Source organism: Mustela putorius, unplaced genomic scaffold, assembly GCF_011764305.1.
Source record: "Mustela putorius furo isolate JIRA1106 unplaced genomic scaffold, ASM1176430v1.1 tig00000698_pilon_pilon_pilon, whole genome shotgun sequence".
NCBI lineage: Eukaryota > Metazoa > Chordata > Mammalia > Carnivora > Mustelidae > Mustela > Mustela putorius.
The window spans coordinates 378,731-401,248 of NW_025421449.1; the positions used below are offsets into that span (position 1 = coordinate 378,731).

The window sequence follows — 22,518 nt, forward strand, 5'->3', positions numbered from 1 at the left end:
ATTATGATGTCTTACATTGTTCAAACTAAAAATAATATTACAGTGTAAAATAAGTTTGAGGATATCCAACTAAGTTCTGATTTTCCTCACAATGACTATATTTTCCTCACAAGGTTTTCAAAATACCAAAACTCCCTGCTTTGCTGGGGATGTACGCAGGGGTATAGTCTACCTGTCAAGTAATCTAGCACTAGCATTATTTTCTTGGTTTGAACTTTTCTTATTTCAACTAATCTATTTTTAATTTTTAAACTATTTATTTTTTACTTATGATCAAAATTGATCAAATCATCAAAAGAACTTATAAGTATGGACTCTAGAGTGAGCCTGATTGAGTTCAAATTAGACTCTACCTCTAACTAGCTGTGTGACCTTGAGCAAACTACTTAACCTGGGTGTCAACTTCAGAATCTATGAGGGTTTTTATGAAGTTTAAGTGAGTTAATATATGGTTAATATATGTAAATAAATGCTGAATATAATTCCCAACATAAACTAAATATTATATTTAATGTTAGCTGTTATTATTCTCCCAGTCTTTTTCAAGCTATTCTTTTTTTAAATATTTATTTATTTATTTATTTATTTTTAAAGATTTTATTTATTTAAGATTTTATTTATTTATTTGACAGAGAGAGATCACAAGTAGGCAGAGAAGCAGGCAGAGAGGGGGAAGCAGGCTCCCCGCTGAGCAGAGAGCCTGATGCGGACTCGATCCCAGGACCCTGAGATCATGACCTGAGCCAAAGGCAGAGGCTTTAACCCACTGAGCCACCTAGGCGCCCCGCTATTCATCTTTTCATTCCTTTCTTTTGTGAACCAAATCATTTGTCTGCTCTTTTTACCTGAATTCTTTCATTCTTAATCACTTCCTGCAGGGATATAAAAATCACCAAGTTTTGTTATTGTTTTTCAATATTCTTGAGTATTGATACTCAAGAATTCAAATAAAAAAAGTTTTTTTAATAATATAAAAAGAGGGGTGCCTGGGTGGCTCAGTGGGTTAAAGCCTCTGCCTTTGGCTCAGGTCATGATCTCAGGGTCCTGGGATCGAGCCCCACATTGGGCTCTCTGCTCAGCAGGGAGCCTACTTCCCTCTCTCTCTCTCTCTCTCTGCCTGCCTCTCTGCCTACTTGTGATCTCTGTCTGTCAATAAAATAAAATAAATAAAATTTTGAAGAAAAAAATAATAATATAAAAAGAAAAAGAAAAAGAAACAATGAGAGGACTACTGAAGAAGAATATGTAATAAAGTGGGAAGTCAGCTTGACTGCTGGTAATCAGACTGACATATATATCAGTCATCCACATGGTGACTGGGGTTTTTCAATTCATAAACACAGTGTCTCCCATTTTGACCTTTTTTCTATACTCACTTATCTCTTCATTACTATTCTTTTTTTTTTTTTAAGATTTTATTTATATATTTGACAGACAGAGATCACAAGTAGGCAGAGAGGCAGGCTGAAAGAGAGAGAGGAAGAAGCAGGCTCCCTGCCGAGCAGAGAGCCCGATGTGGGACTCGGTCCCAGGATCCTGGGATCATGACCTGGGCTGGAGGCAGAGGCCCAACCCACTGAGCCACCCAGGCGCCCCCTTCCTTACTATTCTAACTAGCACTGCTTTTCAGAGAGGCCAAAAAATTACAATTAAGGGAAATCAGAAACTACCTACCTCTGATAGTGGTGGTGATATTTTTCTTCTTCCCCCATTTTACAACCACAATCCAATACAGAAACCAGTATATCTTCACCTATCAGGAAGCACAAGACTCAATCAAGTTGAGATGTGCCTGCAATTTTTGTGTATGTGCAAAACTTCTCTTTCTCTCCCTTAGTCAAGAAACTGAGGACTTGGGGTGCCTGGGTGGGTCAGTGGGTTAAAGCCTCTGCCGTCGGCTCAGGTCATGATCCCAGGGTCCTGGGATCGAGCCCCGCATCGGGTTCTCTGCTCAGTGGGGAGCCTGCTTCCTCCTCTCTCTCTGCCTGTTTCTCTGCCTACTTGTGATCTCCGTCTGTCAAATGAATAAATAAAATCTTTAAAAAAGAAAAAAAAAAAAGAAAGAAACTGAGGACTTAATGATGAATCCAGTCTGACTGACTGCTTTTTCCCTAGATTCTTACCCTCTCATTGTCTCCATAGTATAGAATCCAGGAATTGTGATAACCAAAAACATACTTCAATCAGCAGTTAGATTTTGCTGATTTGCAAAGCTTTGAAGAGCTCAACACTACCTCATAATCACTGTATAAAACACAAAAATCCTATGATTGCAAATTATATTTGTAACCATGATACTAAAGAAAGATAATTCTTGGTCATTAAAACTTCAGAGATTATATTCTGAAAATATGACAAATATGAATTTTTTTAAATATGAATTTTTTATTCTGCTCCAGCAAGAAGCATAAAGAACTTCTTAACAAAGGAACTAACACTATAAGGCAGAGGCAGTAGAGGGAAGATGAAAGAGGACTTCAACCACCCCCATTGGGACCTCAGTCTGTACTTTCTAATTGCTTAAGTTCTTTCCAGCTTATCTCTTAACTCAGGCAAAAGACCAAGTGGGCAGAGCATCCTGTGAGCATCCCTCAAGCAATAACAACGGCCCTGAGCCAGTGAGACCCCGTGGGACCGACATCACAACAATGATCGACCTAACCTTTACTGCCCACCTGCATGTATTCACCGACCTTTGTCCACAATTTCCTTATATCAACCTAGAAGTATTTTCAGCCCTTCAAGACAGTCTTTGAGATGTTAGTCCACTGTATTCCGGGTAATGGCGTCACAGAAATAAATTCCTTTCTTGTTCTACTGCCATCCCCTCCTCTACCTCTGGATTTTATCCACAGCACGTCACCTAGTCTGTCTGGGAACCCTGAAACCTGTTTCATTTCGAGGACTTTCTTTCTCAGCTGCCCAGAACTGGCACCAACTGTCTTAAGTGCATTTGGTGAAACAGAGAAATGAATCAGAAGTAGCAGGCCCTAGAAATTTGGCTCCTGGTAAGTTACCCCCAATAAATGCCTACTGGACTCTATACTTCTTTAGTTCCCTGCTATTGGGTTCTTTCGAACCATCTATCAGGTTTTCATAACCTATTTGTTTAGGCTTGCATAGCTTGGAGTTGTGGCAGAGGCCACTGAAATTTGTGAGGGTACTGATGGAAAGAGGAACAATGAGAAGTAAACAGGAAGCTAGGGTACATATTTGGCAGGATCTCTGTTGGAATGTGTACCTATGTGAGTATATACCAGATGAGAAGTAATATTTCTATACTCTTTCAAAGCCTCCTAGAGATAATATTGGCTGACTGATCTACTGATATTCTAAAAACACCACCTGGCCTATGTATATGTTAAACTCAGAGGAAAGATGGCCACTGAATGGCTCTCTTGAATTCCTTCCTCCCATTTGGTTGCCTCCAAATAGGGGGTTTTGGTTTGGTTTTCTTAGCTTTGTCTAGGAAGCCACCTGGTTCAGCTGGTGAAGCTCTGAATTTTGGGGAGAACAAAAAACTAAGAAGCCATTTGGTTCATTCAGTCAGTGAAACCCCTGACTTGTGGGGGAAGAATGAATACTAATGGAGGTACTCTTGGTTTCGTTTAGTTATCATTTTGTTCCTTCTGTGTTCATTCTGAACTTTCACCTAGGGAGATAGGGAATACGCCTTCTGCTCCTGAAGAAAGTCCATTAGGACATATTTTGAACAAATGGTTCAGAGGGCTGAAAAACAGCCAGAGAAAAAAAGCCTGGCTTGGCAAAAGGAAAGACAGGAGACAGAGATAAAGGAATGTTAGTCCAAACTTGCAGTCTGGCTCTGGCCTTGCCAATGGCTCCCCTACACCTCGGCCTCGGCCTCCCTCTCCTCCGGCTCCTGCACTACCACTGGCTAGCCAGCTCCTGTACCATCCTCAGCACCTCCAACACTATGGGCTCCTGCTCCTCCTACCCTTGCCATCAAGGAGCAAATGGCACCCCAAGCTGTTTGGCTACTTCTTCATGAGGTTCAAACTGAAGCACCTCCCAAATCAACACAAAGAGGCCCAGAGGTTCCCCTGGACTTAAACCACCCAGTTCAGATTTCCTCACTGGAGCCCCAGGTAAAACTGACAGCGGGGAACAAAACTGATTTTTTGGAGGACGTGCAACATACTCAGTATCAAAGCTAACTCAAGATAGTTGGTTTAATTAAAATAAACGTGTCTTTAGAGTTATCAGTATTAAATATAAACTTTTATTCTATCAAGGTTTACTAAAATGTCAAATAAATTCATGTTATCTCTGTTGCAATTTGTCAGCAAAAAGATGACTTAAAATGAAGATCAATTTTGTCTATCTCAAAATTTTCATAAGTAATTGTTAAGGACGAGTAGACCGAATAAATAAAATGGTACAAGGATGAGAATACACTTTTGTTGAGCGAAAAGAACATAATTTTGTCCTACAATGAGGCTGTCCTATAAGAGACAATAAATTTCTCTTATTTAGAGAAAGAAAGCTTATGACTAAATCTGAATGTATAAAGGAAGCTGTAAGTATGTGAAGTAGAATTCTTGGAAAAGAATTTTAAGCATGTTCAGAACTGACTAAGATTGGAATGAATGAGTTTCTTTGTTTCTTTGGTTGGGGGGATAGGAGGGTGAGGTGGGGAGGAGACAACAGGAGAAGGAAAGAGAATCTCAAACTGGCTTCAGGCCCAACACAGAGCTGGATGCAGGGCTAAATTCACAACCCTGAGATCATGACCTGAGCTGAAATCAAGAGTTGGAAGCTCAACCAACTGAGTCACACAGGCACCCCATGGAATAAAAGCGTTTTATTTTTTATTTTTAAAAAATATTTTATTGGGGCTCCTGAGTGGCTCAGTGGGTTGAGCGTCTGCCTTTGGCTGGGGTCATAATCTCAGGGTCCTGGGATCAAGCCCATCGGGCTCTCTGCTCAGCGGGAAGCTTGCTTCCGCCCCTCTCTCTGACTGCCTCTCTGCCTACTAATGATTTCTGTCAAATAAATAAATAAAAATATTTTTAAAATAAATAAATAAAAAATAGGGGCGCCTGGGTGGCTCAGTGGGTTAAGCCACTGCCTTCGGCTCAGGTCATGATCTCAGGGTCCTGGGATCGAGTCCCGCATCGGGCTCTCTGCTCAGCAGGGAGCCCGCTTCCTCCTCTCTCTCTCTGCCTGCCTCTCTGCCTACTTGTGATCTCTCTCTGTCAAATAAATAAATAAAATCTTAAAAATAAATAAAGAAAGAAAGAAAGTATATTGGTAGGGGTGCCTACCTGGCTCAGAGAGTAAATTCTGTGACTCTTGATCTCAGGGTTGTGAGCTCAAGCCCCATGTTGGGAATAGAGCTTCCTTTACAAAAGTAAATAAATAAGAATAAAAATAAAGTGTACTCATTAAAAAAATAAAAGTACATTGGTGTAAAACTGAGATTTGGCTTTTTTCTCTGTTAAAAACACAAAGTTCTCTGGTGCCTGGGTGGCTCAGTAGCTTAAGTAAATGCCTTCAGCTCAGGTCATGATCCCAGGGTCCTAGGATTGAGCCCCATGTCAGGCTCCCTGCTCAGCAGAAAGCCTGCTTTACCCTCCCCCTCTGCTTGCTGCTCTGCCTACTTGTGCTCTCTCTGAGAGTCTCTCTGTCAAATAAAGAAATAAAATCTTCCAAAAAAAAAAAAAGAGAGAGAGAGAGAAATAAAGTTTTCTTAGATTGTTGGTCTGGTCTTGATAAGAAATTATTTAAAAAAAAAAAAAAAAAGTGTTTTCCTTTCCTTTATCTGACCAGAAAAACCAGTTTCTATATTTTGTCATGATCAGGTCTTTGATTACTTAACAAAGTTAAAACTTGGTACGCCTGGGTGGCTCAGTTGGTTAAGCAGCTGCCTTCGGCTCAGGTCATGATCCCAGCGTCCTGGGATCGAGTCCCACATTGGGCTCCTTGCTCGGCAGGGAGCCTGCTTCTCCCTCTGCCTCTGTCTGCCTGTGCTCGCTCACTCTCTCTCCCTCTATCCCTGACAAATAAATAAATAAAATCTTTAAAAAAAAAAAAAAAAAGTTAAAACTTCCTCAATATTAAAGGAACTAAGTTTTGCCAATAACTATACAACCTTCTATAGAATCTTTTATTGCCACCTTAGTTAAACAGATAATTAAAATTTTAGTTTTATAACAACCTATAATCTTGTTAAGGCAACTACTTTAAAACCTTCTGAGGTTGGGCGCCTGGGTGGCTCAGCGGGTTAAGCCGCTGCCTTCAGCTCAGGTCATGATCTCAGAGTCCTGGGATCGAGTCCCGCATCGGGCTCTCTGCTCAGCAGAGAGCCTGCTTCCCTCTCTCTCTCTCTCTGCCTGCCTCTCCATCTACTTGTGATTTCTCTCTGTCAAATAAATAAATAAAATCTTTAAAAAAATAAAAAATAAAAAATAAAACCTTCTGAGGTTTTGGGGTGTCTGGCTGGTTCAGTTGGAGGCAGGATTGGGAGCTCAAGCCACACATTGAATGTAGAGATTACTTAATCCCAGGATTGGGAGGGAGTTCCTGGGATTGGGAATTCAAGCTGCACATTGAATGCAGAGATTACTTAAATTTTAAAAAAGTGGGGGGAGGCCTGGGTGACACAGTCAGTAAGCGTCCAACTTTTAGCTTTCGCTCAGATCATGATCTCAGGGTTGTGACACTGAGCCCCACATCGGGCTTTGCACTCAGCAGAGTCTGTTTAGGATTCTCTCCCACTCTTTCTGCCCCTCCTACTCATGCTCACACTCACTCTCTCTCTCAAATAAATAAATAAATTCTTTAAAAAAAAACCCAAACAAACGAACGTCTGAGGTTTTTAACAAACTTCCCAAGATTCAAATTCTAAATGAAGGTGTTTTATCTAATTGGGCTTATTTATTCGGAATGTTGGGTTACAGGGGAAGCGCTGTCAAACAAATGGTGATAACCTTCTTAGGTTACATTGTATGAGTAAATGCTATAAGTGTTCCAGAAGTTATATGAAATTTCTAAAGTTTTAAGATGTCCTGGTATAAGGTCATCACTTGACATTCTAGTTACTGAAATGTTGTGTCACAGAAGTAACTGCATTTCCTTGTCAACTGCGCTCTAATGAACTGTCATCCAGTATTTCACCAGGTCCATCTTTTACTCTTAGATAAAAGATTTCATTTATTTATTTGAGGGAGAGAGAGTACAAGCAGGGGGTGGGGCAGAGAGAGGGAGAAGCAGACTCCCATTTGAGCAGGGAGCCTAATGTGGGGCTCAATCCCAGGACTCCGGGATCATGATCTGAGCTGAAGGCAGACGCTGAACTGACTGAGCTACCCAGACACCCCTAGTCTTTTGCTATTTATAGTTATTGTTCTGATGCTCTTGAAAACATGTTTGATTTTCAAGGAGATTCATGAAAAGGACTTTCTGGCAAATACAGGTTTCTGACATCTTTGAAATCATAAAACTAAACTGGGTAAGAATTTCCAGCACTAATGGAAAAGCTACATTCAATCAGAACAAGAATTAGTAACAGGGACTAAATGAATTGAGAAAGATGATCATAGTCTTATCTATAACTCTTCTTCGAAACATAGCTGTTTCTGTTTGCTTCTCCAGATTTAAAGAAAAATTCTCTCTCAAAATATCTGACTTACAGAAATATGATAAAATAGGGCCCTGGGTGGAACTCATTGAAACATTGCCTTTTACTGCCTACTCTGGGTCCTCCAAAATTCACATATCGGGCTCTCTGCTGAGCAGGGGGCCTGCTTCCTTTCCTCTCTCTGAAGAATCTGTTCCCTCCTCTCTAACAGTGACACCTTGGAAACATAAATTACTTTAAAAAAAAGAAAAAAAACTGGAAGGTCATATTTAGAGGGCGACCTGGCATAGACTCGGATATGAGCCCTGCCTTCGGCCCAGGTCATGAAGGTTGACTGGGATGGAGCCCCGCATCGGGCCCCATGGCAAATGCTGACCTGATCTCTGCTAACAAAGTTCCCAGCTACTTGTGATCTCTCCTGGTGAGTAAATAAATCACTCCCTGGCAGATGCAAAAAAAAAAAAAAATTTGGGGGAAATATGATAAAGAATTCACTTAAATTTACACATTTACTGTAGGCAAACCTGAATCCTCCAAAATTCACAAGCTTTCATTGAGTATTCTTTCTTTTCTGGCAATGCAAGTTTACTTGTAAAGTTCACCATTGGAAACAATTACTTTGTAGACTTTGCCTGGAAGGCTCAGTTGAGAAAAGACATGCATAACTCTATCATCTCTAAGGTTGACTTGTGGAGCCATTGAGCTCCAAGATGGAAATGCTGACCTGATCTTGCTAACAAAGTTCCCAGCAAACTTACCTGGTGAGTAAAGAAGGTTTTACATGGCACACACACAAACTCACTATTGGGGGAACTTGAAAAGAATTCACTTTAATTTACAAAGTGTCCAGCAAATCTGATCACAAGAATTTTTTTTTTCTGGCCTTTTAGGTTACTAAAAGTTCAGTCTACAATTCCTTGTAGGGGTGCCTGGCTGGCTCAGTTGGAATAGCATGCAACTCTTCATCTCAGGGTTGTGAGTTCGAGCTCCAAGATGGATGCAGAGATTACATAAATAAATACATAAATAAGTAAACAACATTTTACATACACACACACACACACACATACACACACAAATAAAATAAAATTTCCTTATACAAAGTTCCAGCAAAGCAGATTTAAAAGGACTAATACGGTCACAATCGCTGTTCTTGCTGTGCTTACATAAATAATTAGGCCAAGTTTGTTAAAACTGGACTTGTTTTACAAACAAATTGGTCTTCATTTGGTTATCTTTGATGAAAATAGGGGGGATTTTAAAGAGAAAAATTATGTTTCAATAACACACCTTTGAGCATGTTAGACTCCAGTTCTGATTAACTTTCCTTGAATGCTGTTGTTTGCCTAAGCTAGACATTTTGAGGTAAATGTCAGAAAAACTGCCGCAATAGCCCATGTATAGACAATCTTCATGCCTATTACTCTGTGAGAGTAATAAAAGGACCCCATGGACATAGAATTATTTGAACAGCTGGACAATGGGATGAACTCCCAAACAACTTTGTTTTGTTTTGGGTTTTTTTTTTATTTTTTATTTTTTTTTAAAGATTTTATTTATTTATTTGACAGAGAATAATCACAAGTAGACGGAGAGGCAGGCAGAGAGAGAGGAAGGGAAGCAGGCTCCCTGCTGAGCAGAGAGCCCGATGCGGGACTTGATCCCAGGACCCTGAGATCACGACCCAAGCCAAAGGCAGCGGTTCAACCCACTGAGCCACCCAGGCGCCCCCAACCCCAACAATTTTGTAATTCAACTATCACCTTGACCGATTTTGTATGACTGGGATGGCAAAACTGATCCTTAAAGCCAGAGCAGGAGCACGTGGGTGGCACAATAGGTTAAGCGTCCAACTCTGGTTTCGGCTCAGGTCATAATCTCAGAGTCATGAGATCGAGCCCTACCTCAGGCTCTGTGCTTTGCATGGAGTCTGCTTGGGATTCTCTCTCCTTCTCCCTCTGCCACTCATGCTCTTTCTAAAATATATAAATGAATCTTTAAAAAAAAAATAAATATAAAATAAAAGCCAGAGCATATTCCACTCCATGGGGTTAGCTATGGAGTTATGGAAACAGTGGATGGCCCCACCTTTATTATAACTGGATTGGACAGTGCACTGAGGAACGCCCATATCTCCTGGGATGAGTCACCTCCCACTTGCCAGCAATTCTTCCTAATTAGGATAATGTTAAAGCTCGACATCAGGCAAAGAGGAGTTCTTGGTGATTTTATCCCTTAGCCATATTTGTCCCACGAGTCATCTCTATTGATGAAGAATTATAAAGAGAAGCTTTAGCTGGGGATACAGCAGCCACTCTTAAACAGACCTGGAATGGAGTCACCTTCTGAAATGATGAAACCACATGGATTCAAAATGTGGTCCTCCAAGGAGCACCTGGGCGGCTCAGTCAGTTAAGTGTCTGCCTTCGACTTAGGTCATGATCTCAGGGTCCTGGGATTAAGCCGCATGTTAGGCTCCCTGCGCAGTGGGAAGATTGCTTATACTTCTCTCTGCCCTCCCCCACCACTTGTGTGCATGTGTGTGCTCTCTCTCTAATAAAATCTTTTTAAAAAATAGTTAAAAAAAAAAAAAGTGGTCCTCAAAACCTGAATGGCCCTTGATATCTTGATTGCAGCCCAAGGAGGCACCTGTGCTTTCATTAAAAGTGTTTATATTCCTTGGGGTGCCTGGGTGGCTCAGTGGGTTAAGCCTCTGCCTTGGGCTCAGGTCATGATCTCAGGGTCCTGAGATGGAGCCCTGCACTGGGCTCTCTACTCACCAGGTAGCCTGCTTCTCCCTCTTTCTCTGCCTGCCTCTCTGCATACTTGTGCTCTCTCTATCAATAAATATAAAAATCTTTTTTTTTTTTTTAAAGATTTTATTTATTTATCAGAGAGAGAGAGGGGGAGAGAGCGAGCACAGGCAGACAGAATGGCAGGCAGAGGCAGAGGGAGAAGCAGGCTCCCTGCTGAGCAAGGAGCCCAGGACGCTGGGATCATGACCTGAGCCGAAGGCAGCTGCTTAACCAACTGAGCCACCCAGGCGTCCCTAAAAATCTTAAAAAAAAAAAGTGTTTATATTCCAAATTACTTTAAAGATTTAACTAAAGCCTGGGATACCTGGGTGGCTCAGTCGATTAAGCGTCTGCCTTAGGCTCAGGTCATGATCCCAAGATCCTGGGATTAAGTACGGCATCGGGCTCCCTGCTTAGCGGGGAGACTGCTTCTCCCTCTGCCTACCACTCCTCTGCTTGGGCTCTCTATCTCTCTGTCTCCAACAAATAAATAAATAAAACCTTTTAAAGAAATAATGTAACTAAAGCCAGGAAAGATGTAAACAAAACGTCACTGCTATAGGTGCCCTAGCTCTAGATCCTTTTAACAACTGGCTAAATTTGATTCCTCCCAAATGGAAATATACCCTGCTAAGCACTGCTATATTTCTTGTTCTTTTTCTTTTTAGTTGTTAAAATTTGACTTTTTTCATTTGTCAAACAGGAACCTGTGCCACTCAAACAAGCTTAGAGATGCTCTTACTGTCTATTTCAGGAGGGACTTAAGAAATGAAGCTCTCGGGGTGCGTGGGTGGCTCAGTGGGTCAAAGCCTCTGCCTTCGGCTCAGGTCATGATCCCAGGGTCCTGGGATTGAGCCCCACATCAGGCTCTCTGCTCAGCGGGGAGCCTGCTTCCCCTCTCTCTCTGCCTGCTTTTCTGCTTACTTGTAACCTCTGTCTGTCAAATAAATAAATAAAATCTTTAAAAAGAAAAAAAAAAAGCTCTCCTACACTGTCAGAGTCACAGAGTCATTCCAAAATTCCTACACTGTCTCCCTCAGTAGGAAATAGGTACAGAAGAAATGACTGTCATGCCTTTTTCCTTCCATAGAAAAGGAATGGTGTTTTGGTGTTGGGGATTTGAAAAGACTTCAACTACTTCCATTTTGACCTCAGTTTGTGCTTTCTCATTGTTTAAGTTCTCCTTTCCAGCTTATCTCTTAACTCAGGCAAAAGACACTGCAAGCAAACATCCCACGATGGGTAGAAAACCACCCCTCAAGCAATGACAAGTGCCTTGACACCAGCATGACCCAGCATGACTGATGCCAAGACAATTACTGACCGGACCTTTAATGCCCACCTGCATGTACTTACTGACCTTTGTTCCACATTTTCCTTATATAAACCTAGAAGTATTTTCACCACTTTAGAGTGGTCTTTGAGACATTAGTCCATTGTCTTCTGGGTGACGGTTACTGAAATAAATTTCTTTCCCGATGGTCACTGAAATAAATTTCTTTCCTGTTTCACCACCACCCAGTCTCTGTTCTTTGGATTTTATCAGTGGCAAGTGGCCAAACCTGGTCTGTTTGGGACCCATGGAACCAGGTGCTCTTGAACCCCTGCCCCAGTTTCAAAGAGAGGAATAGATATTAGAAATTGGATAATAAAGGATTGAAGCAAAGGAGCATATACAGACTCTCATCAATTAATCTCCTTCCTCCCCAACTTCTCAATGAATATGGAAGGAGATTTTAGTTTTCAAAGATGGCTTCCCTCCCTAGCTCACTACCTTCCCCTTCCTTCCCATCTGAGGCTACCACAGTAGGAGTAGCATCCAGACTTCATGTACACATCCAAAGAGATCAAAGTTCAATGAAGAAAAATGCATGGACTAGAAATGAATACTTCAGACAAAGAAGGGCTCTATGCATCATATTTACAAAGGATAAGCCATGAAGTTAAAGAAATTGGTCTAGAGTAGATGTCCAAGAAAGTTTAATTCTACTGTATCCTGTATTTTGGAACTACATCATTGCTTCAAGCCTGATGATTAAGGTTCAGTTGTAAATAACTAATAACCTATCATTATGTGCAACCTCTGAATCTTAGACAGACTTCTAGGGAGAAATAATTCAACTATGACATTCAGGAGCCACATCTGCGGTCATTATTATCCAAAAGGAGTAATCACGTGTGACTGCAAATACCTTTAGTACAATAGTCTCCTGTGGAAATCAGATGTTTCAGTAAATGCATGATGTTAAGTCAAAGAGCCAAAGGGGTAGAAAGCAGAGGTCTGAACATCATGCCCATCCCAAACACAGATTAGGCCTCAAATACATTAACTAAAGAAAGTAAGTTCTGAAATCAAGAGTTGTACTACCATCTCAGAAGAGCAATTTCTCCAAAAATATAGGAAGCATCTTGCCTCTGGACTTGGGATAAGGGCTCAAGGAGGAATACCATTCTCTTTAAAATATTAAGGTCTGGGGGTGCCTGGGTGGCTCAGTGGGTTAAGCCGCTGCCTTCGGCTCACGTCATGATCTCAGGGTCCTGGGATCGAGTCCCGCATCGGGCTCTCTGCTCAACGGGGAGCCTGCTTCCTCCTCTCTCTCTCTGCCTCTCTGCCTACTTGTAATCTCTCTCTGTCAAATAAATAAATAAAATCTTAAAAAAAAATAAAAATAAAAAAATAAAATAAATAAAATATTAAGGTCTGGAAAAAGTGCCTCCAAGTCTCCTTGAGATTCTCAAAACTACAGTGTGCAATCTGTCCTAATAATAACAACCTGTTCTAATAAAAACCTAATAACAGCACCATACATCCATTCTCACTCCTGACATCCAGCCTCTGTCCTGATTGGTTGCTACACATGCTATCCTGATTGTTAAATATTTTGAATATAAAAAAAATATTTTGAATATCACCTTTATTTAAACTAAAATTTTCCCTGTGTTACAAATGAGACAAAAAAAGGAACAAGTAATTCAGGTGGCTGGCTCAAGACCATGTAACAAGTCACTGGCATAGGAGATTTAATAACATCCTCTAATATTTAAGGAGGACCTCTGATCTTTTTTTTTTTTTTTAAGATTTTATTTATTTGAGAGAGAGCGAGAGTGAGAGAGCACAAGTAGGGGGAGTGGCAGAGAAAGCAGCAGAAGCAGGCTCCCTCCTGAGCAGGGAAGCCATACACAGGGTTTGATCCCAGGATCCGGAGATCATGACCTGGGCCGAAGGAAGTCGATTAAGTGACTGAGACACCCAGGTGCCCCAGGAGAATTTAAGATCTTTCAGAATATTTTCAAAGCAATTCTTTGACCTTCAGAACAATTCAGAAAGAGAGAGTTGGACAAACACAAGCTCCACATTAACAAATGGAATGCGAATTATGGAAAGTTTAAATGATCTGCCCATGGTCAATATAACGTAAGTATTAGAGGCCAGCCAGATCCTGGATCCAGGATCCTGGAAGTGTTCTGAACATTTGACCTCCTAACCTTGAGCCAAAACACCAAACTGGAATAGACCGGAGAAGGCAGCAAACAGAACTCAGCTTACCACTTCTAGTTTCTAACTCTTCCCTCTTTTTTCTCTAACCCATCACTCTTAGTTCAATAAGAACTGGCAGAGCAAGATTGATTTCAAACAACTGAAACATACAGAAGGAAAGAAGACTCTTCTTAAATACAAACCTTGATTCTCAGTCCCTAGTTTTTCCTTTTTCTGGTTGACTCATGTACAATCCTCATGTACTGGATTTTAATTGTAAGATGAGGGACATGCTGAAGTTCAAAAAGCTTTAAAATAAGCTCAGTTGAAATGTGAAAAACACACCACTTTTTATCTTGGCAAATATAAAAATTTCCAAACTTACATTCAAAGGCCACCAAAGGTACAGGAGCAAAGATACCTGATATAAAGAAACTAGAACATTCAATCCAACTATTTACAATCATAGGAACAAAATATAAACTGTAATTACTCAAACATGGTAATAAAATATAATCATTAAATAATGGAAGCACTAGTCTTATGTGTAATTGCTAGCATTTTAAAAAACTTTTTTCTCTAGGGGTGCCTGGGTGGCTCAGTGGGTTAAAGCCTCTGCCTTCCGCTCAGGTCATGATCCCAGGGTCCTGGGATTGAGTCCCGCATGGGGCTCTCTGCTTGGTGGGGAGGGAGCCTGCTTCTCTCTCTCTCTGCCAGTCTTTATGCCTACTTGTGATATCTCTCTCTCTCTCTCAAATAAATAAAATCTTTAAAAAAAACCTTTTTTTCTCTAAAAATTAAAATTTATAATCAAAGTTCCTTTTAGTTATTATTATTTTCTAATATGTACTGAAAACATGATGTTAACATGTCTTTCATTTCAGAAAAATGAAACTAGAAATACCCTTTGAATGAATAATGCTATTCAATAATCAAATGCTGTGAAAAGGCAGCAACACAAAGTCTTCAGGATTTAACTCATATTCATAATCCAACTTAATCTTTCTTACAAGCTTCAAAGAAAAACTTTTGATCAGTCACTTGTAAAGCTGAATATAAAAGACAGAAAATTTAAAAAGTGACGTATAATAGTATACATCATATGTTGTAATTTAGGGGCACCAGAGTGGCTCAGTTGGTTAAGCGTCGGCCTTCAGCTCAGGTCTGGATCTCAGGGTCCTGGCACAGAGCTCCACATCGGGCTCCCCGTTCAGAGGGCAGTCTGCTTCTCTCTCTCCCTCTCCCTTTCCCCCTCTCCTTGCTTGTGCTCTCTTCCTCTCAAATAAATAGAATTCTCTAAAAAATTTTCATAATGTAGAATCTTATTAAAATTTCTCTTCCATAAAATGAAGACAATCATAGAATTTTCCACACCGTATTTTTCTGTGGACTACATGTCAAGTGCCTTAAGATTACATGTCAAGTGCTCAGGTCTATATATGATTCATAGCAAGTAATCAATACTTGTTAGCTAATGTTACTAACTAGCACGATCATGCCAGTATAACATACTGAAACATTTCTATACCAGTTGGCCAAAGGCTGTTGTTCCAACTCTAACATCCCTACCATGGCTCTGGTAGCCCTCTAGGCCTACCAAAACTCCCACCACCATTATCACCACATACTACTCATGTATCAATCACTAACAAGTTAACTGGAGGCTTTCAGAACCAGTCCTATTTATTAGGACCTCTATAGTTGTATTGTTAAATATTTTCAATATTATTCCTGGTTATTTTTACTACTTACTGAACTTGGATCAGCCATCAAGGAGTCAAGAAAAGCTAAATAAGGGGCACCTGGGTGGCCCAGTGGGTTAAGCCTCTGCCTTCAGCTCAGATCATGATCCCATGTCCTGGGATCGAGCCCCGCATCAGGCTTTCTCTTCAGCAGGGAGCCTGCTTCCCTCTCTCTCTCTCTGCCTGCCTCTCTGCCTACTTGTGATCTCTGTCAAATAAATAAGTAAAATCTTAAAAAAAAAGAAAAAGAAAAGCTAAATAAACATTGGATAAGGCAAAACCATAAATGAGGACTATATAGGTAGAACAATAAGGCTGAAGAGTCACCGGTTTCAGAGTCAGAAGTTGTATCTAGAAAGTCTCTAAGACCTGTCATCCAAGAACAAGAATGTCATCCCAATAACCAGGAAGGTAGATGATTATCTATAGCCATAGTGTCCCCAATATCTATCCAATATCTATTCCTTTTGGAACCTACATGCTCAAAACATCTGTCTCTACTACTCTCCCCAACCACACCACACATGTATATCTCAAGGGTTTTAGATATTCTGACACATGGAATTTTTTTACTAGTCCTTTATAGCTACATATTTAAATGACCTTCTGGTCTGATAAAACTACAATTAAAAACTTTGTTGCTAAATATCATTGTATACATCTTCACTTTCTCTCTTAAATAAAATTACTGAGGGGGGATATGGGGTAACTGGGTGATAGGCATTATGGAGGGCACATGATGTAATGAGCACTGGGTATGTAATGAGGACTGGTAAATCACTGAAGTCTACCTCTGAAACTAATAACTCACTGTATGCTAATTAAATTGAAATACATTGAAATTAAATTTAAGAGTAAATAAAAATAACATTACTGAACTTAGTATATGACAGAGGTGGTACTTAAAGTAAAAATAAAAGGTAAGTTATTGAGTAAGTACTGTTGGCATCAGTGACTAGCCATTTGGAGAAAAATTTTATTCAATCCCTACTTCATTCTTTATATAAAAATAAACATTAAAAAATCAACATAAAAAAATCATCAATATAAAAAAAGTTTTAAGAATAAATAAACTTGGGGCGCCTCAGTGGCTCAGTCGGGTTAAGCCTCTGCCTTCAGCCTGGGTCATGATCTCAGGGTCGTGGGATCAAGCCCTGCATCGGGCTCTCTGCGTGGCAGAGAGCCTGCTTCCCACCACCCCCCGCCACCCCTCACCACCTTCCTCTCTGCCTACTTGTGATCTCTCTCTATCAAATAAATAAAATCTAAAAAAAAAGAGAGAGAGAGAGAAATAATAATACAAAATTCTGGGGTGCCTGGGTGGCTCAGTGGGTTAAAGCCTCTGCCTTCCGCTCAGGTCATGGTCCCAGGGTCCTGGGATCAAGCCCTACATCCTGCTCTCTGCTCAGCAGGACACCTGCTTCCTCCTCTCTCTCTCTGCCTGCCTCTCTGCCTATGTGAGATCTCTGCTTGTCAAATAAATAATTTTTTTAAAAAAATCTTTTTTTTTTTTAAAGATTTTTTTATTTATTTGACAGACAGAAATCACAAGTAGACAGAGAGAGAGGAAGAAGCAGGTTCTCCGCTGAGCAGAGAGCCCGACTCGGGGCTCGATCCCAGGACTCTGGGATCATGACCTGAGCTGAAGGCAGAGGCTTTAACCCACTGAGCCACCCAGGCACCCCTAAAAAAATCTTTAAAAAAAATAAAAAATAAAAAATATTGAGGCCATAGCATAACCCAACTTCTACTGGTGTGGAGATGCAGGTGTGTGGATGTGTGTGAGGATTTTGGATAATGTTCCCTAAAAAAAATTACGAGGTTAAAAGACAAATCTAAAACTGATATATAAATTATTAGTAATATTTGACAGGAAAAAAACAATGTCCTAATTCCCAAATTCATAAAAATAATTTTTTATAGTTTTTAAGCAAAAATGAGTATTTAAAAAATAGAAACAACTCAGGCAGAAAATGAAAGAAACATAAATGGTCAATACACATTGGAAAGCTGATCAACCTTACTCATAATTAGTTACTAAATATTAAAAATTTGGTAAGACCCAGTATAGGTATGGTATGTACGGGAAAATTTCATTGAAAGCATTATGAAGATCAGCTTGGCAATGCCTATCAAATTTTCAATGCACATATCCCTTGATAAAGTAATTTCCCTTGCCAAAATACATTCTACAAATAAAATAACACAAGTAGGGGCGCCTGGGTGGCTCAGTGCGTTAAGCCTCTGCCTTCAGCTCAGGTCGTGATCCTGGGGTCCTGGGATAGAGCCCCAAATGGGGCTCTCTGCTTGGCAGGGAGCCTGCTTCCTCCTCTCTCTCTGCCTGCTTCTCTGACTACTTGTGATCTCTTGTCCGTCAAATAAATAAATACAATCTTTAAAAAAAAATACTAACACAAGTATTACTTGTGAAAAAAACCTGAAAATATTCCAAATGCCAGTCAATAGGAGATTGGATTAAATAAATCACAATACATTCATAGATTAGAATATAACATCAGATCTTTAAAAATAATAAAAAGATCTATGTATTGATATAGAAAAGTCTTGAGATTACTGTAAAAGAAATGTTCTGGGCACCTGGGTTGCTCAGTTGATTAAGCATCTACCTTTGGCTCAGGTCATGATCCCAGAGTCCTGGAATCAAGCCCCGCATTTGGCTCCCTGCTCAGTGAGAAGCCTGCTTCTCCCTTCCCTACTCCCCCAGCCTGTAAAAATTATTTTTTTTTAAATAATTTTTTTTAAAAAAAGCTTATATAAGAAACTGCTAATAGATTGCTTCTAGGAAGTGGAACCATTTTATTTGTATAGGAGCATGTATTATTATTATTATTATTATAGTCATTATTTTTTTCAATGTTTGAAAAAAAAAATAAACATTTCCAGAAGTAGAATTGTCAAAGGGAATGTACATTGTTCTTTTCCTTTTTTTTTTTTTTTTTTTTTATTTAAAATTTTATTTATTTCCTTACCTTTTCCTTTATTTAGAGAGAGAGAAGGAAGCATTTTTGAGCAAAGAGATGCGGGATTCATCCCAGGACCCTGAGAGAGAGAGAGGCAGCACAAGCCACCCAGGTGGAGTATTTATTTATTTTTTGGAGTTTGGAGTGGGGGTTGGGGTTTGGAAGCAGGCTTCCCGCTGAGCAGGGAGCCCGATGTGGAGCTCAATCCCATGACCCCGGGATCATGACTACAGATGAAGCCAGACGCTCAACGACTGAGTGAGCCACCTAGCAGCCCCTCTTTACCTTTTTGTGCTGTAAAAAAATTTTTTATTAGTTTGGATATTAATTCTTTCTTTTATAATTGAGTATAGGAAGAGGACAAATGTGTGCTACTTAATCAATGTCACAAATATTACCTAAGCCAAATTAAGCATTTTAGTAGAAAATTAATTTGTCAGAAATAAAATACACCCAGGCACTTGGGTGGCTCAGTTGGTTAAGCAACTGCCTTTGACTCAGGTCATGATCCCAGAGCCCTAGGATCAAGTTCTGCATGGGCTCCCTGCTCAGCAGGAAGTCTGCTTCTGCTTCTCCGTCTCACTCTCCCCCACCCCTGCTGTGTTCTCTCTCTCAAATAAAAAAACTATTTAAAAAAAAATAATAAAAATAAAGAGAAAAGAAGAAAGAAAGAAAATACATCCCTCCTCTTACCTCCTCTTACCTGCCATGGACTCCCAGCCATCAAATTAAATAATTTTTTTTTAAAGATTTTGCACATGACCAGAAACTCCCAGCTTTGTACTCGATCCCAATTAACTGGGATCATGACCTGAGCCGAAATCAAAACACTGAGCCAAGGCGTTAAATGGAATATTTTTAAGTACTTCTCATTTTGCTGTTTCATAATGAAATCCATTATGAAATCCACTAAGAAGGAAATTAGTGTTAAACATAAGTAAAACGAGCGCAAGTGTATAAAGGTGAGCAGAGTTACAGCACCTGGTGAGCAGCTCAGGTATTTCCTTCGTAGCCTTCTGCTCGAGATCTGCACATTTACAGTCCTAACTTAGAATTGCCAAACACACTACATTGAACATTGATGACCACATTTACTTAAAGAGTGAGTGGCAGTAGTACAAATAAAATACTAGTACAGGCAATGAAGTCTTGATATACTGATGACATCAGTTCTGACTGATGAGCTTTAAAATGTTGTTCCCATTCTATTGCTTACATTTCTTTTGAAGATACTCTATGAAATTTCACATACTTCACCATTTTCTGTGTTAAGATGTTTGAGAAGATAAACTTTCAGTCCAACAGAGAAGAGAAAGTCAATGAGTAGGATGGGAAATGCTAACTGATAAGCATTACTCAAAACCGGACTTTCACCATAGGATTTCACTATTTTGGGGGGCATGGGTCACTCAGTGGGTTAAAGCCTCTGCCTCCAGTTCAGGTCATGATCCCAGAGTCCTGGGATCGAGCCCCGAGTCGGGCTCTCTGCTCAGCGGAGAGCCTGCTTCCCCTTCTCTATCTCTCTGCCTGCCTCTCTGCCTACTTGTGATCTCTGTCAAATAAATAAATAAAATCTTTAAAAAAAAAAAAAAGGACTTCACTATTTTATTTAGTAAGAAAATCCAAAGCCACAATGTTCCTTTCCTACAATCGAGAAACAAAAGGCACATTAGAAAGCTATTAATATTTAATGGATTTATTAACAACTTAGAGTATATTCTGGCTCTTCTTCATAAGTGTGTACATAAACAATTTGCTCAAAAATGGGATGCCTGGGTGGCTCAGTTGGTTAAGCAGCTGCCTTCGGCTCAGGTCATGATCCCAGCATCCTGGGATCGAATCCCGCATCAGGCTCCTTGCTCAGTGGGGAGCCTGCTTCTCCCTCTGCCTCTGCCTGCCACTCTGTCTGCCTGTGCTCACTCTAAGAAATAAATAAGTAAAATCTTAAAAAAATAAAAAAAAAAAAAAAAGACTAACAATTCCAGAATAGATAACTCCAAAACTAAGTTATATTTTAAAATTTAAACTACCACAAGTCTTTATCCTTCAAAAAGCCATTACTTTACCCATTCACTCAAAGTAACATTAAAGGCCAAAGTAAATGCCTTGTCAACTAAGTATGATATTCAAGGACACAAAAAGGAAAGAAAAAAGCTCAAGTACCGTTTTATAATGCTCAAATGCCATAAACTGGATTGCACCATAGGGAAATATTCGAATCATCATTGCACCATTCCCTTTATATAATCCAAGGTATCCCTCCTTCTGGGGAACAGCACGCAATGCAGAAAATACTCCTATATTTAGAAAAACATTTAGAAGAAAAATACTATTAAAACAGAGAAAACTAAATTCAAATTTTCATGATAATCATAGAAAAGATTACTATGCCATCATTCATGATATACTTCTGTGTGAGGAATTACATGAACAGTAATATATGTTTAGCAGTTAAACCTACTTAAGGTACATAAGTCCAAATTATACAAAAATATCTCATGTAAAAATACAAAACATATTTTAGCAAAAACATAAAACCCCCCAGCCATACATTATAGTAAATTATATTACAATTATCACAAATTATGTTAACTTACAGCAATCTAAAAAATATTAACAGAAATATATTCAAGGACCAGATAACTGCATTGCAGGTGATTAACTCTGAAAGGATAAAGGAAGATTTCCCAGACTGACCTAGATACATGTGTGGTTTGTTTACATAAGGGAATTGCTAAATAAAAGAAACAATTTTTATTTTTAAAAAAGATTGTATTTATTTATTTGAGAGAGAAAACACACTAGAGACAGAGTAAGCATGAGTGGGGGTCAGAGAGAGTGGGAGAAGCAGTCTCCCCACTGAGCAGGGAGCATGACACAGGGCTCGATCCCAAGACCCTGGGATCATGACCTGAGCTGAAGGTAGATGCCCAACTAACTGAGCCACCCAGGTGCCCCAAAGAAACACATTTTAAAAATTATTAAAACTATTTAAATTTGGGGGAAACTTTCCATTAGAACACTTTAATAAGGAAGATGATAAAGGCCTGAGTTCTAATCTTACATATTAATATATTATTTATTCTACTAATGTCAGTCACTACTCTTATTTGCAGCACAGACTTCTCATAAACAAATCACAGGGCACCTGAGTGGCTCAATGGGTTAAGCCTCTGCCTTGGCTCAGGTCATGATTTCAGGGTCTTGGGATCAAGCCCCACATCAGGCTCTCTGCTCAGTAGGGAGCCTGCTTCTCCCTCTCTCTCTGCCTGCCTCTCTGCCTACTTGTGATCTCTATCTATCAAATATATAAAATAAATATTTCAAAAAAAAAAAAAAAAACAGGGGCGCCTGGGTGGTTAAAGCCTCTGCCTTTGGCTCAGGTCATGATCCCAGTGTCCTGGGATCGAGCCCCGCATCCGCATCCGGCTCTCTGCTCGGCAGGGATCCTGCTTCCTCCTCTCTCTCTGCCTGCCTCTCTGCCTACTTGTGATATCTCTCTGTCAAATAAATAAATAAAACCTTAAAAAAAAAAAAGTTTTGATGCTTTCGAAGTAAAGTTACACATTTTTAAAAAGAAGCTAAAGTAGAAGTTTTATTCAATAGCACATTTTCATCATCTTTGTGAAAATTCATGTTTAAAAAAACATGGGGCGCCTGGGTGGCTCAGTGGGTTAAGCCGCTGCCTTCGGCTCAGGTCATGATCTCAGGGTCCTGGGATCGAGTCCCGCATCGGGCTCTCTGCTCAGCAGGGAGTCTGCTTCCTCCTCTCTCTCTCTCTCTGCCTGCCTCTCTGCCTACTTGTGATCTCTCTCTCTGTCAAATAAAAAAAAAAAAAAAAAAAAAAATCTTTAAAAAAAAAAAAAACAAAACTTGGGATGCCTGGGTGGCTCAGTTGGTTAAGCATCTGCCTTTGGCTAAG

General features: G+C 39.9%; 1 protein-coding gene across 1 annotated transcript in view; it reads right to left on the reverse strand.

Annotated features, from left to right (window-relative positions):
- The window catches only part of SLC25A16 (solute carrier family 25 member 16), a 49,850-nt gene that overhangs the window by 16,898 nt on the left and 10,434 nt on the right, over window positions 1-22,518 (reverse strand). The window contains exons 3-4 of the mRNA XM_045083583.1: window positions 20,711-20,893; window positions 8,359-8,370 (exon numbers count right to left, since the gene is read on the reverse strand). Of these exons, the coding sequence (XP_044939518.1) occupies window positions 8,359-8,370; window positions 20,711-20,893 (195 nt within the window). The remainder of the gene's footprint in view (window positions 1-8,358; window positions 8,371-20,710; window positions 20,894-22,518) is intronic.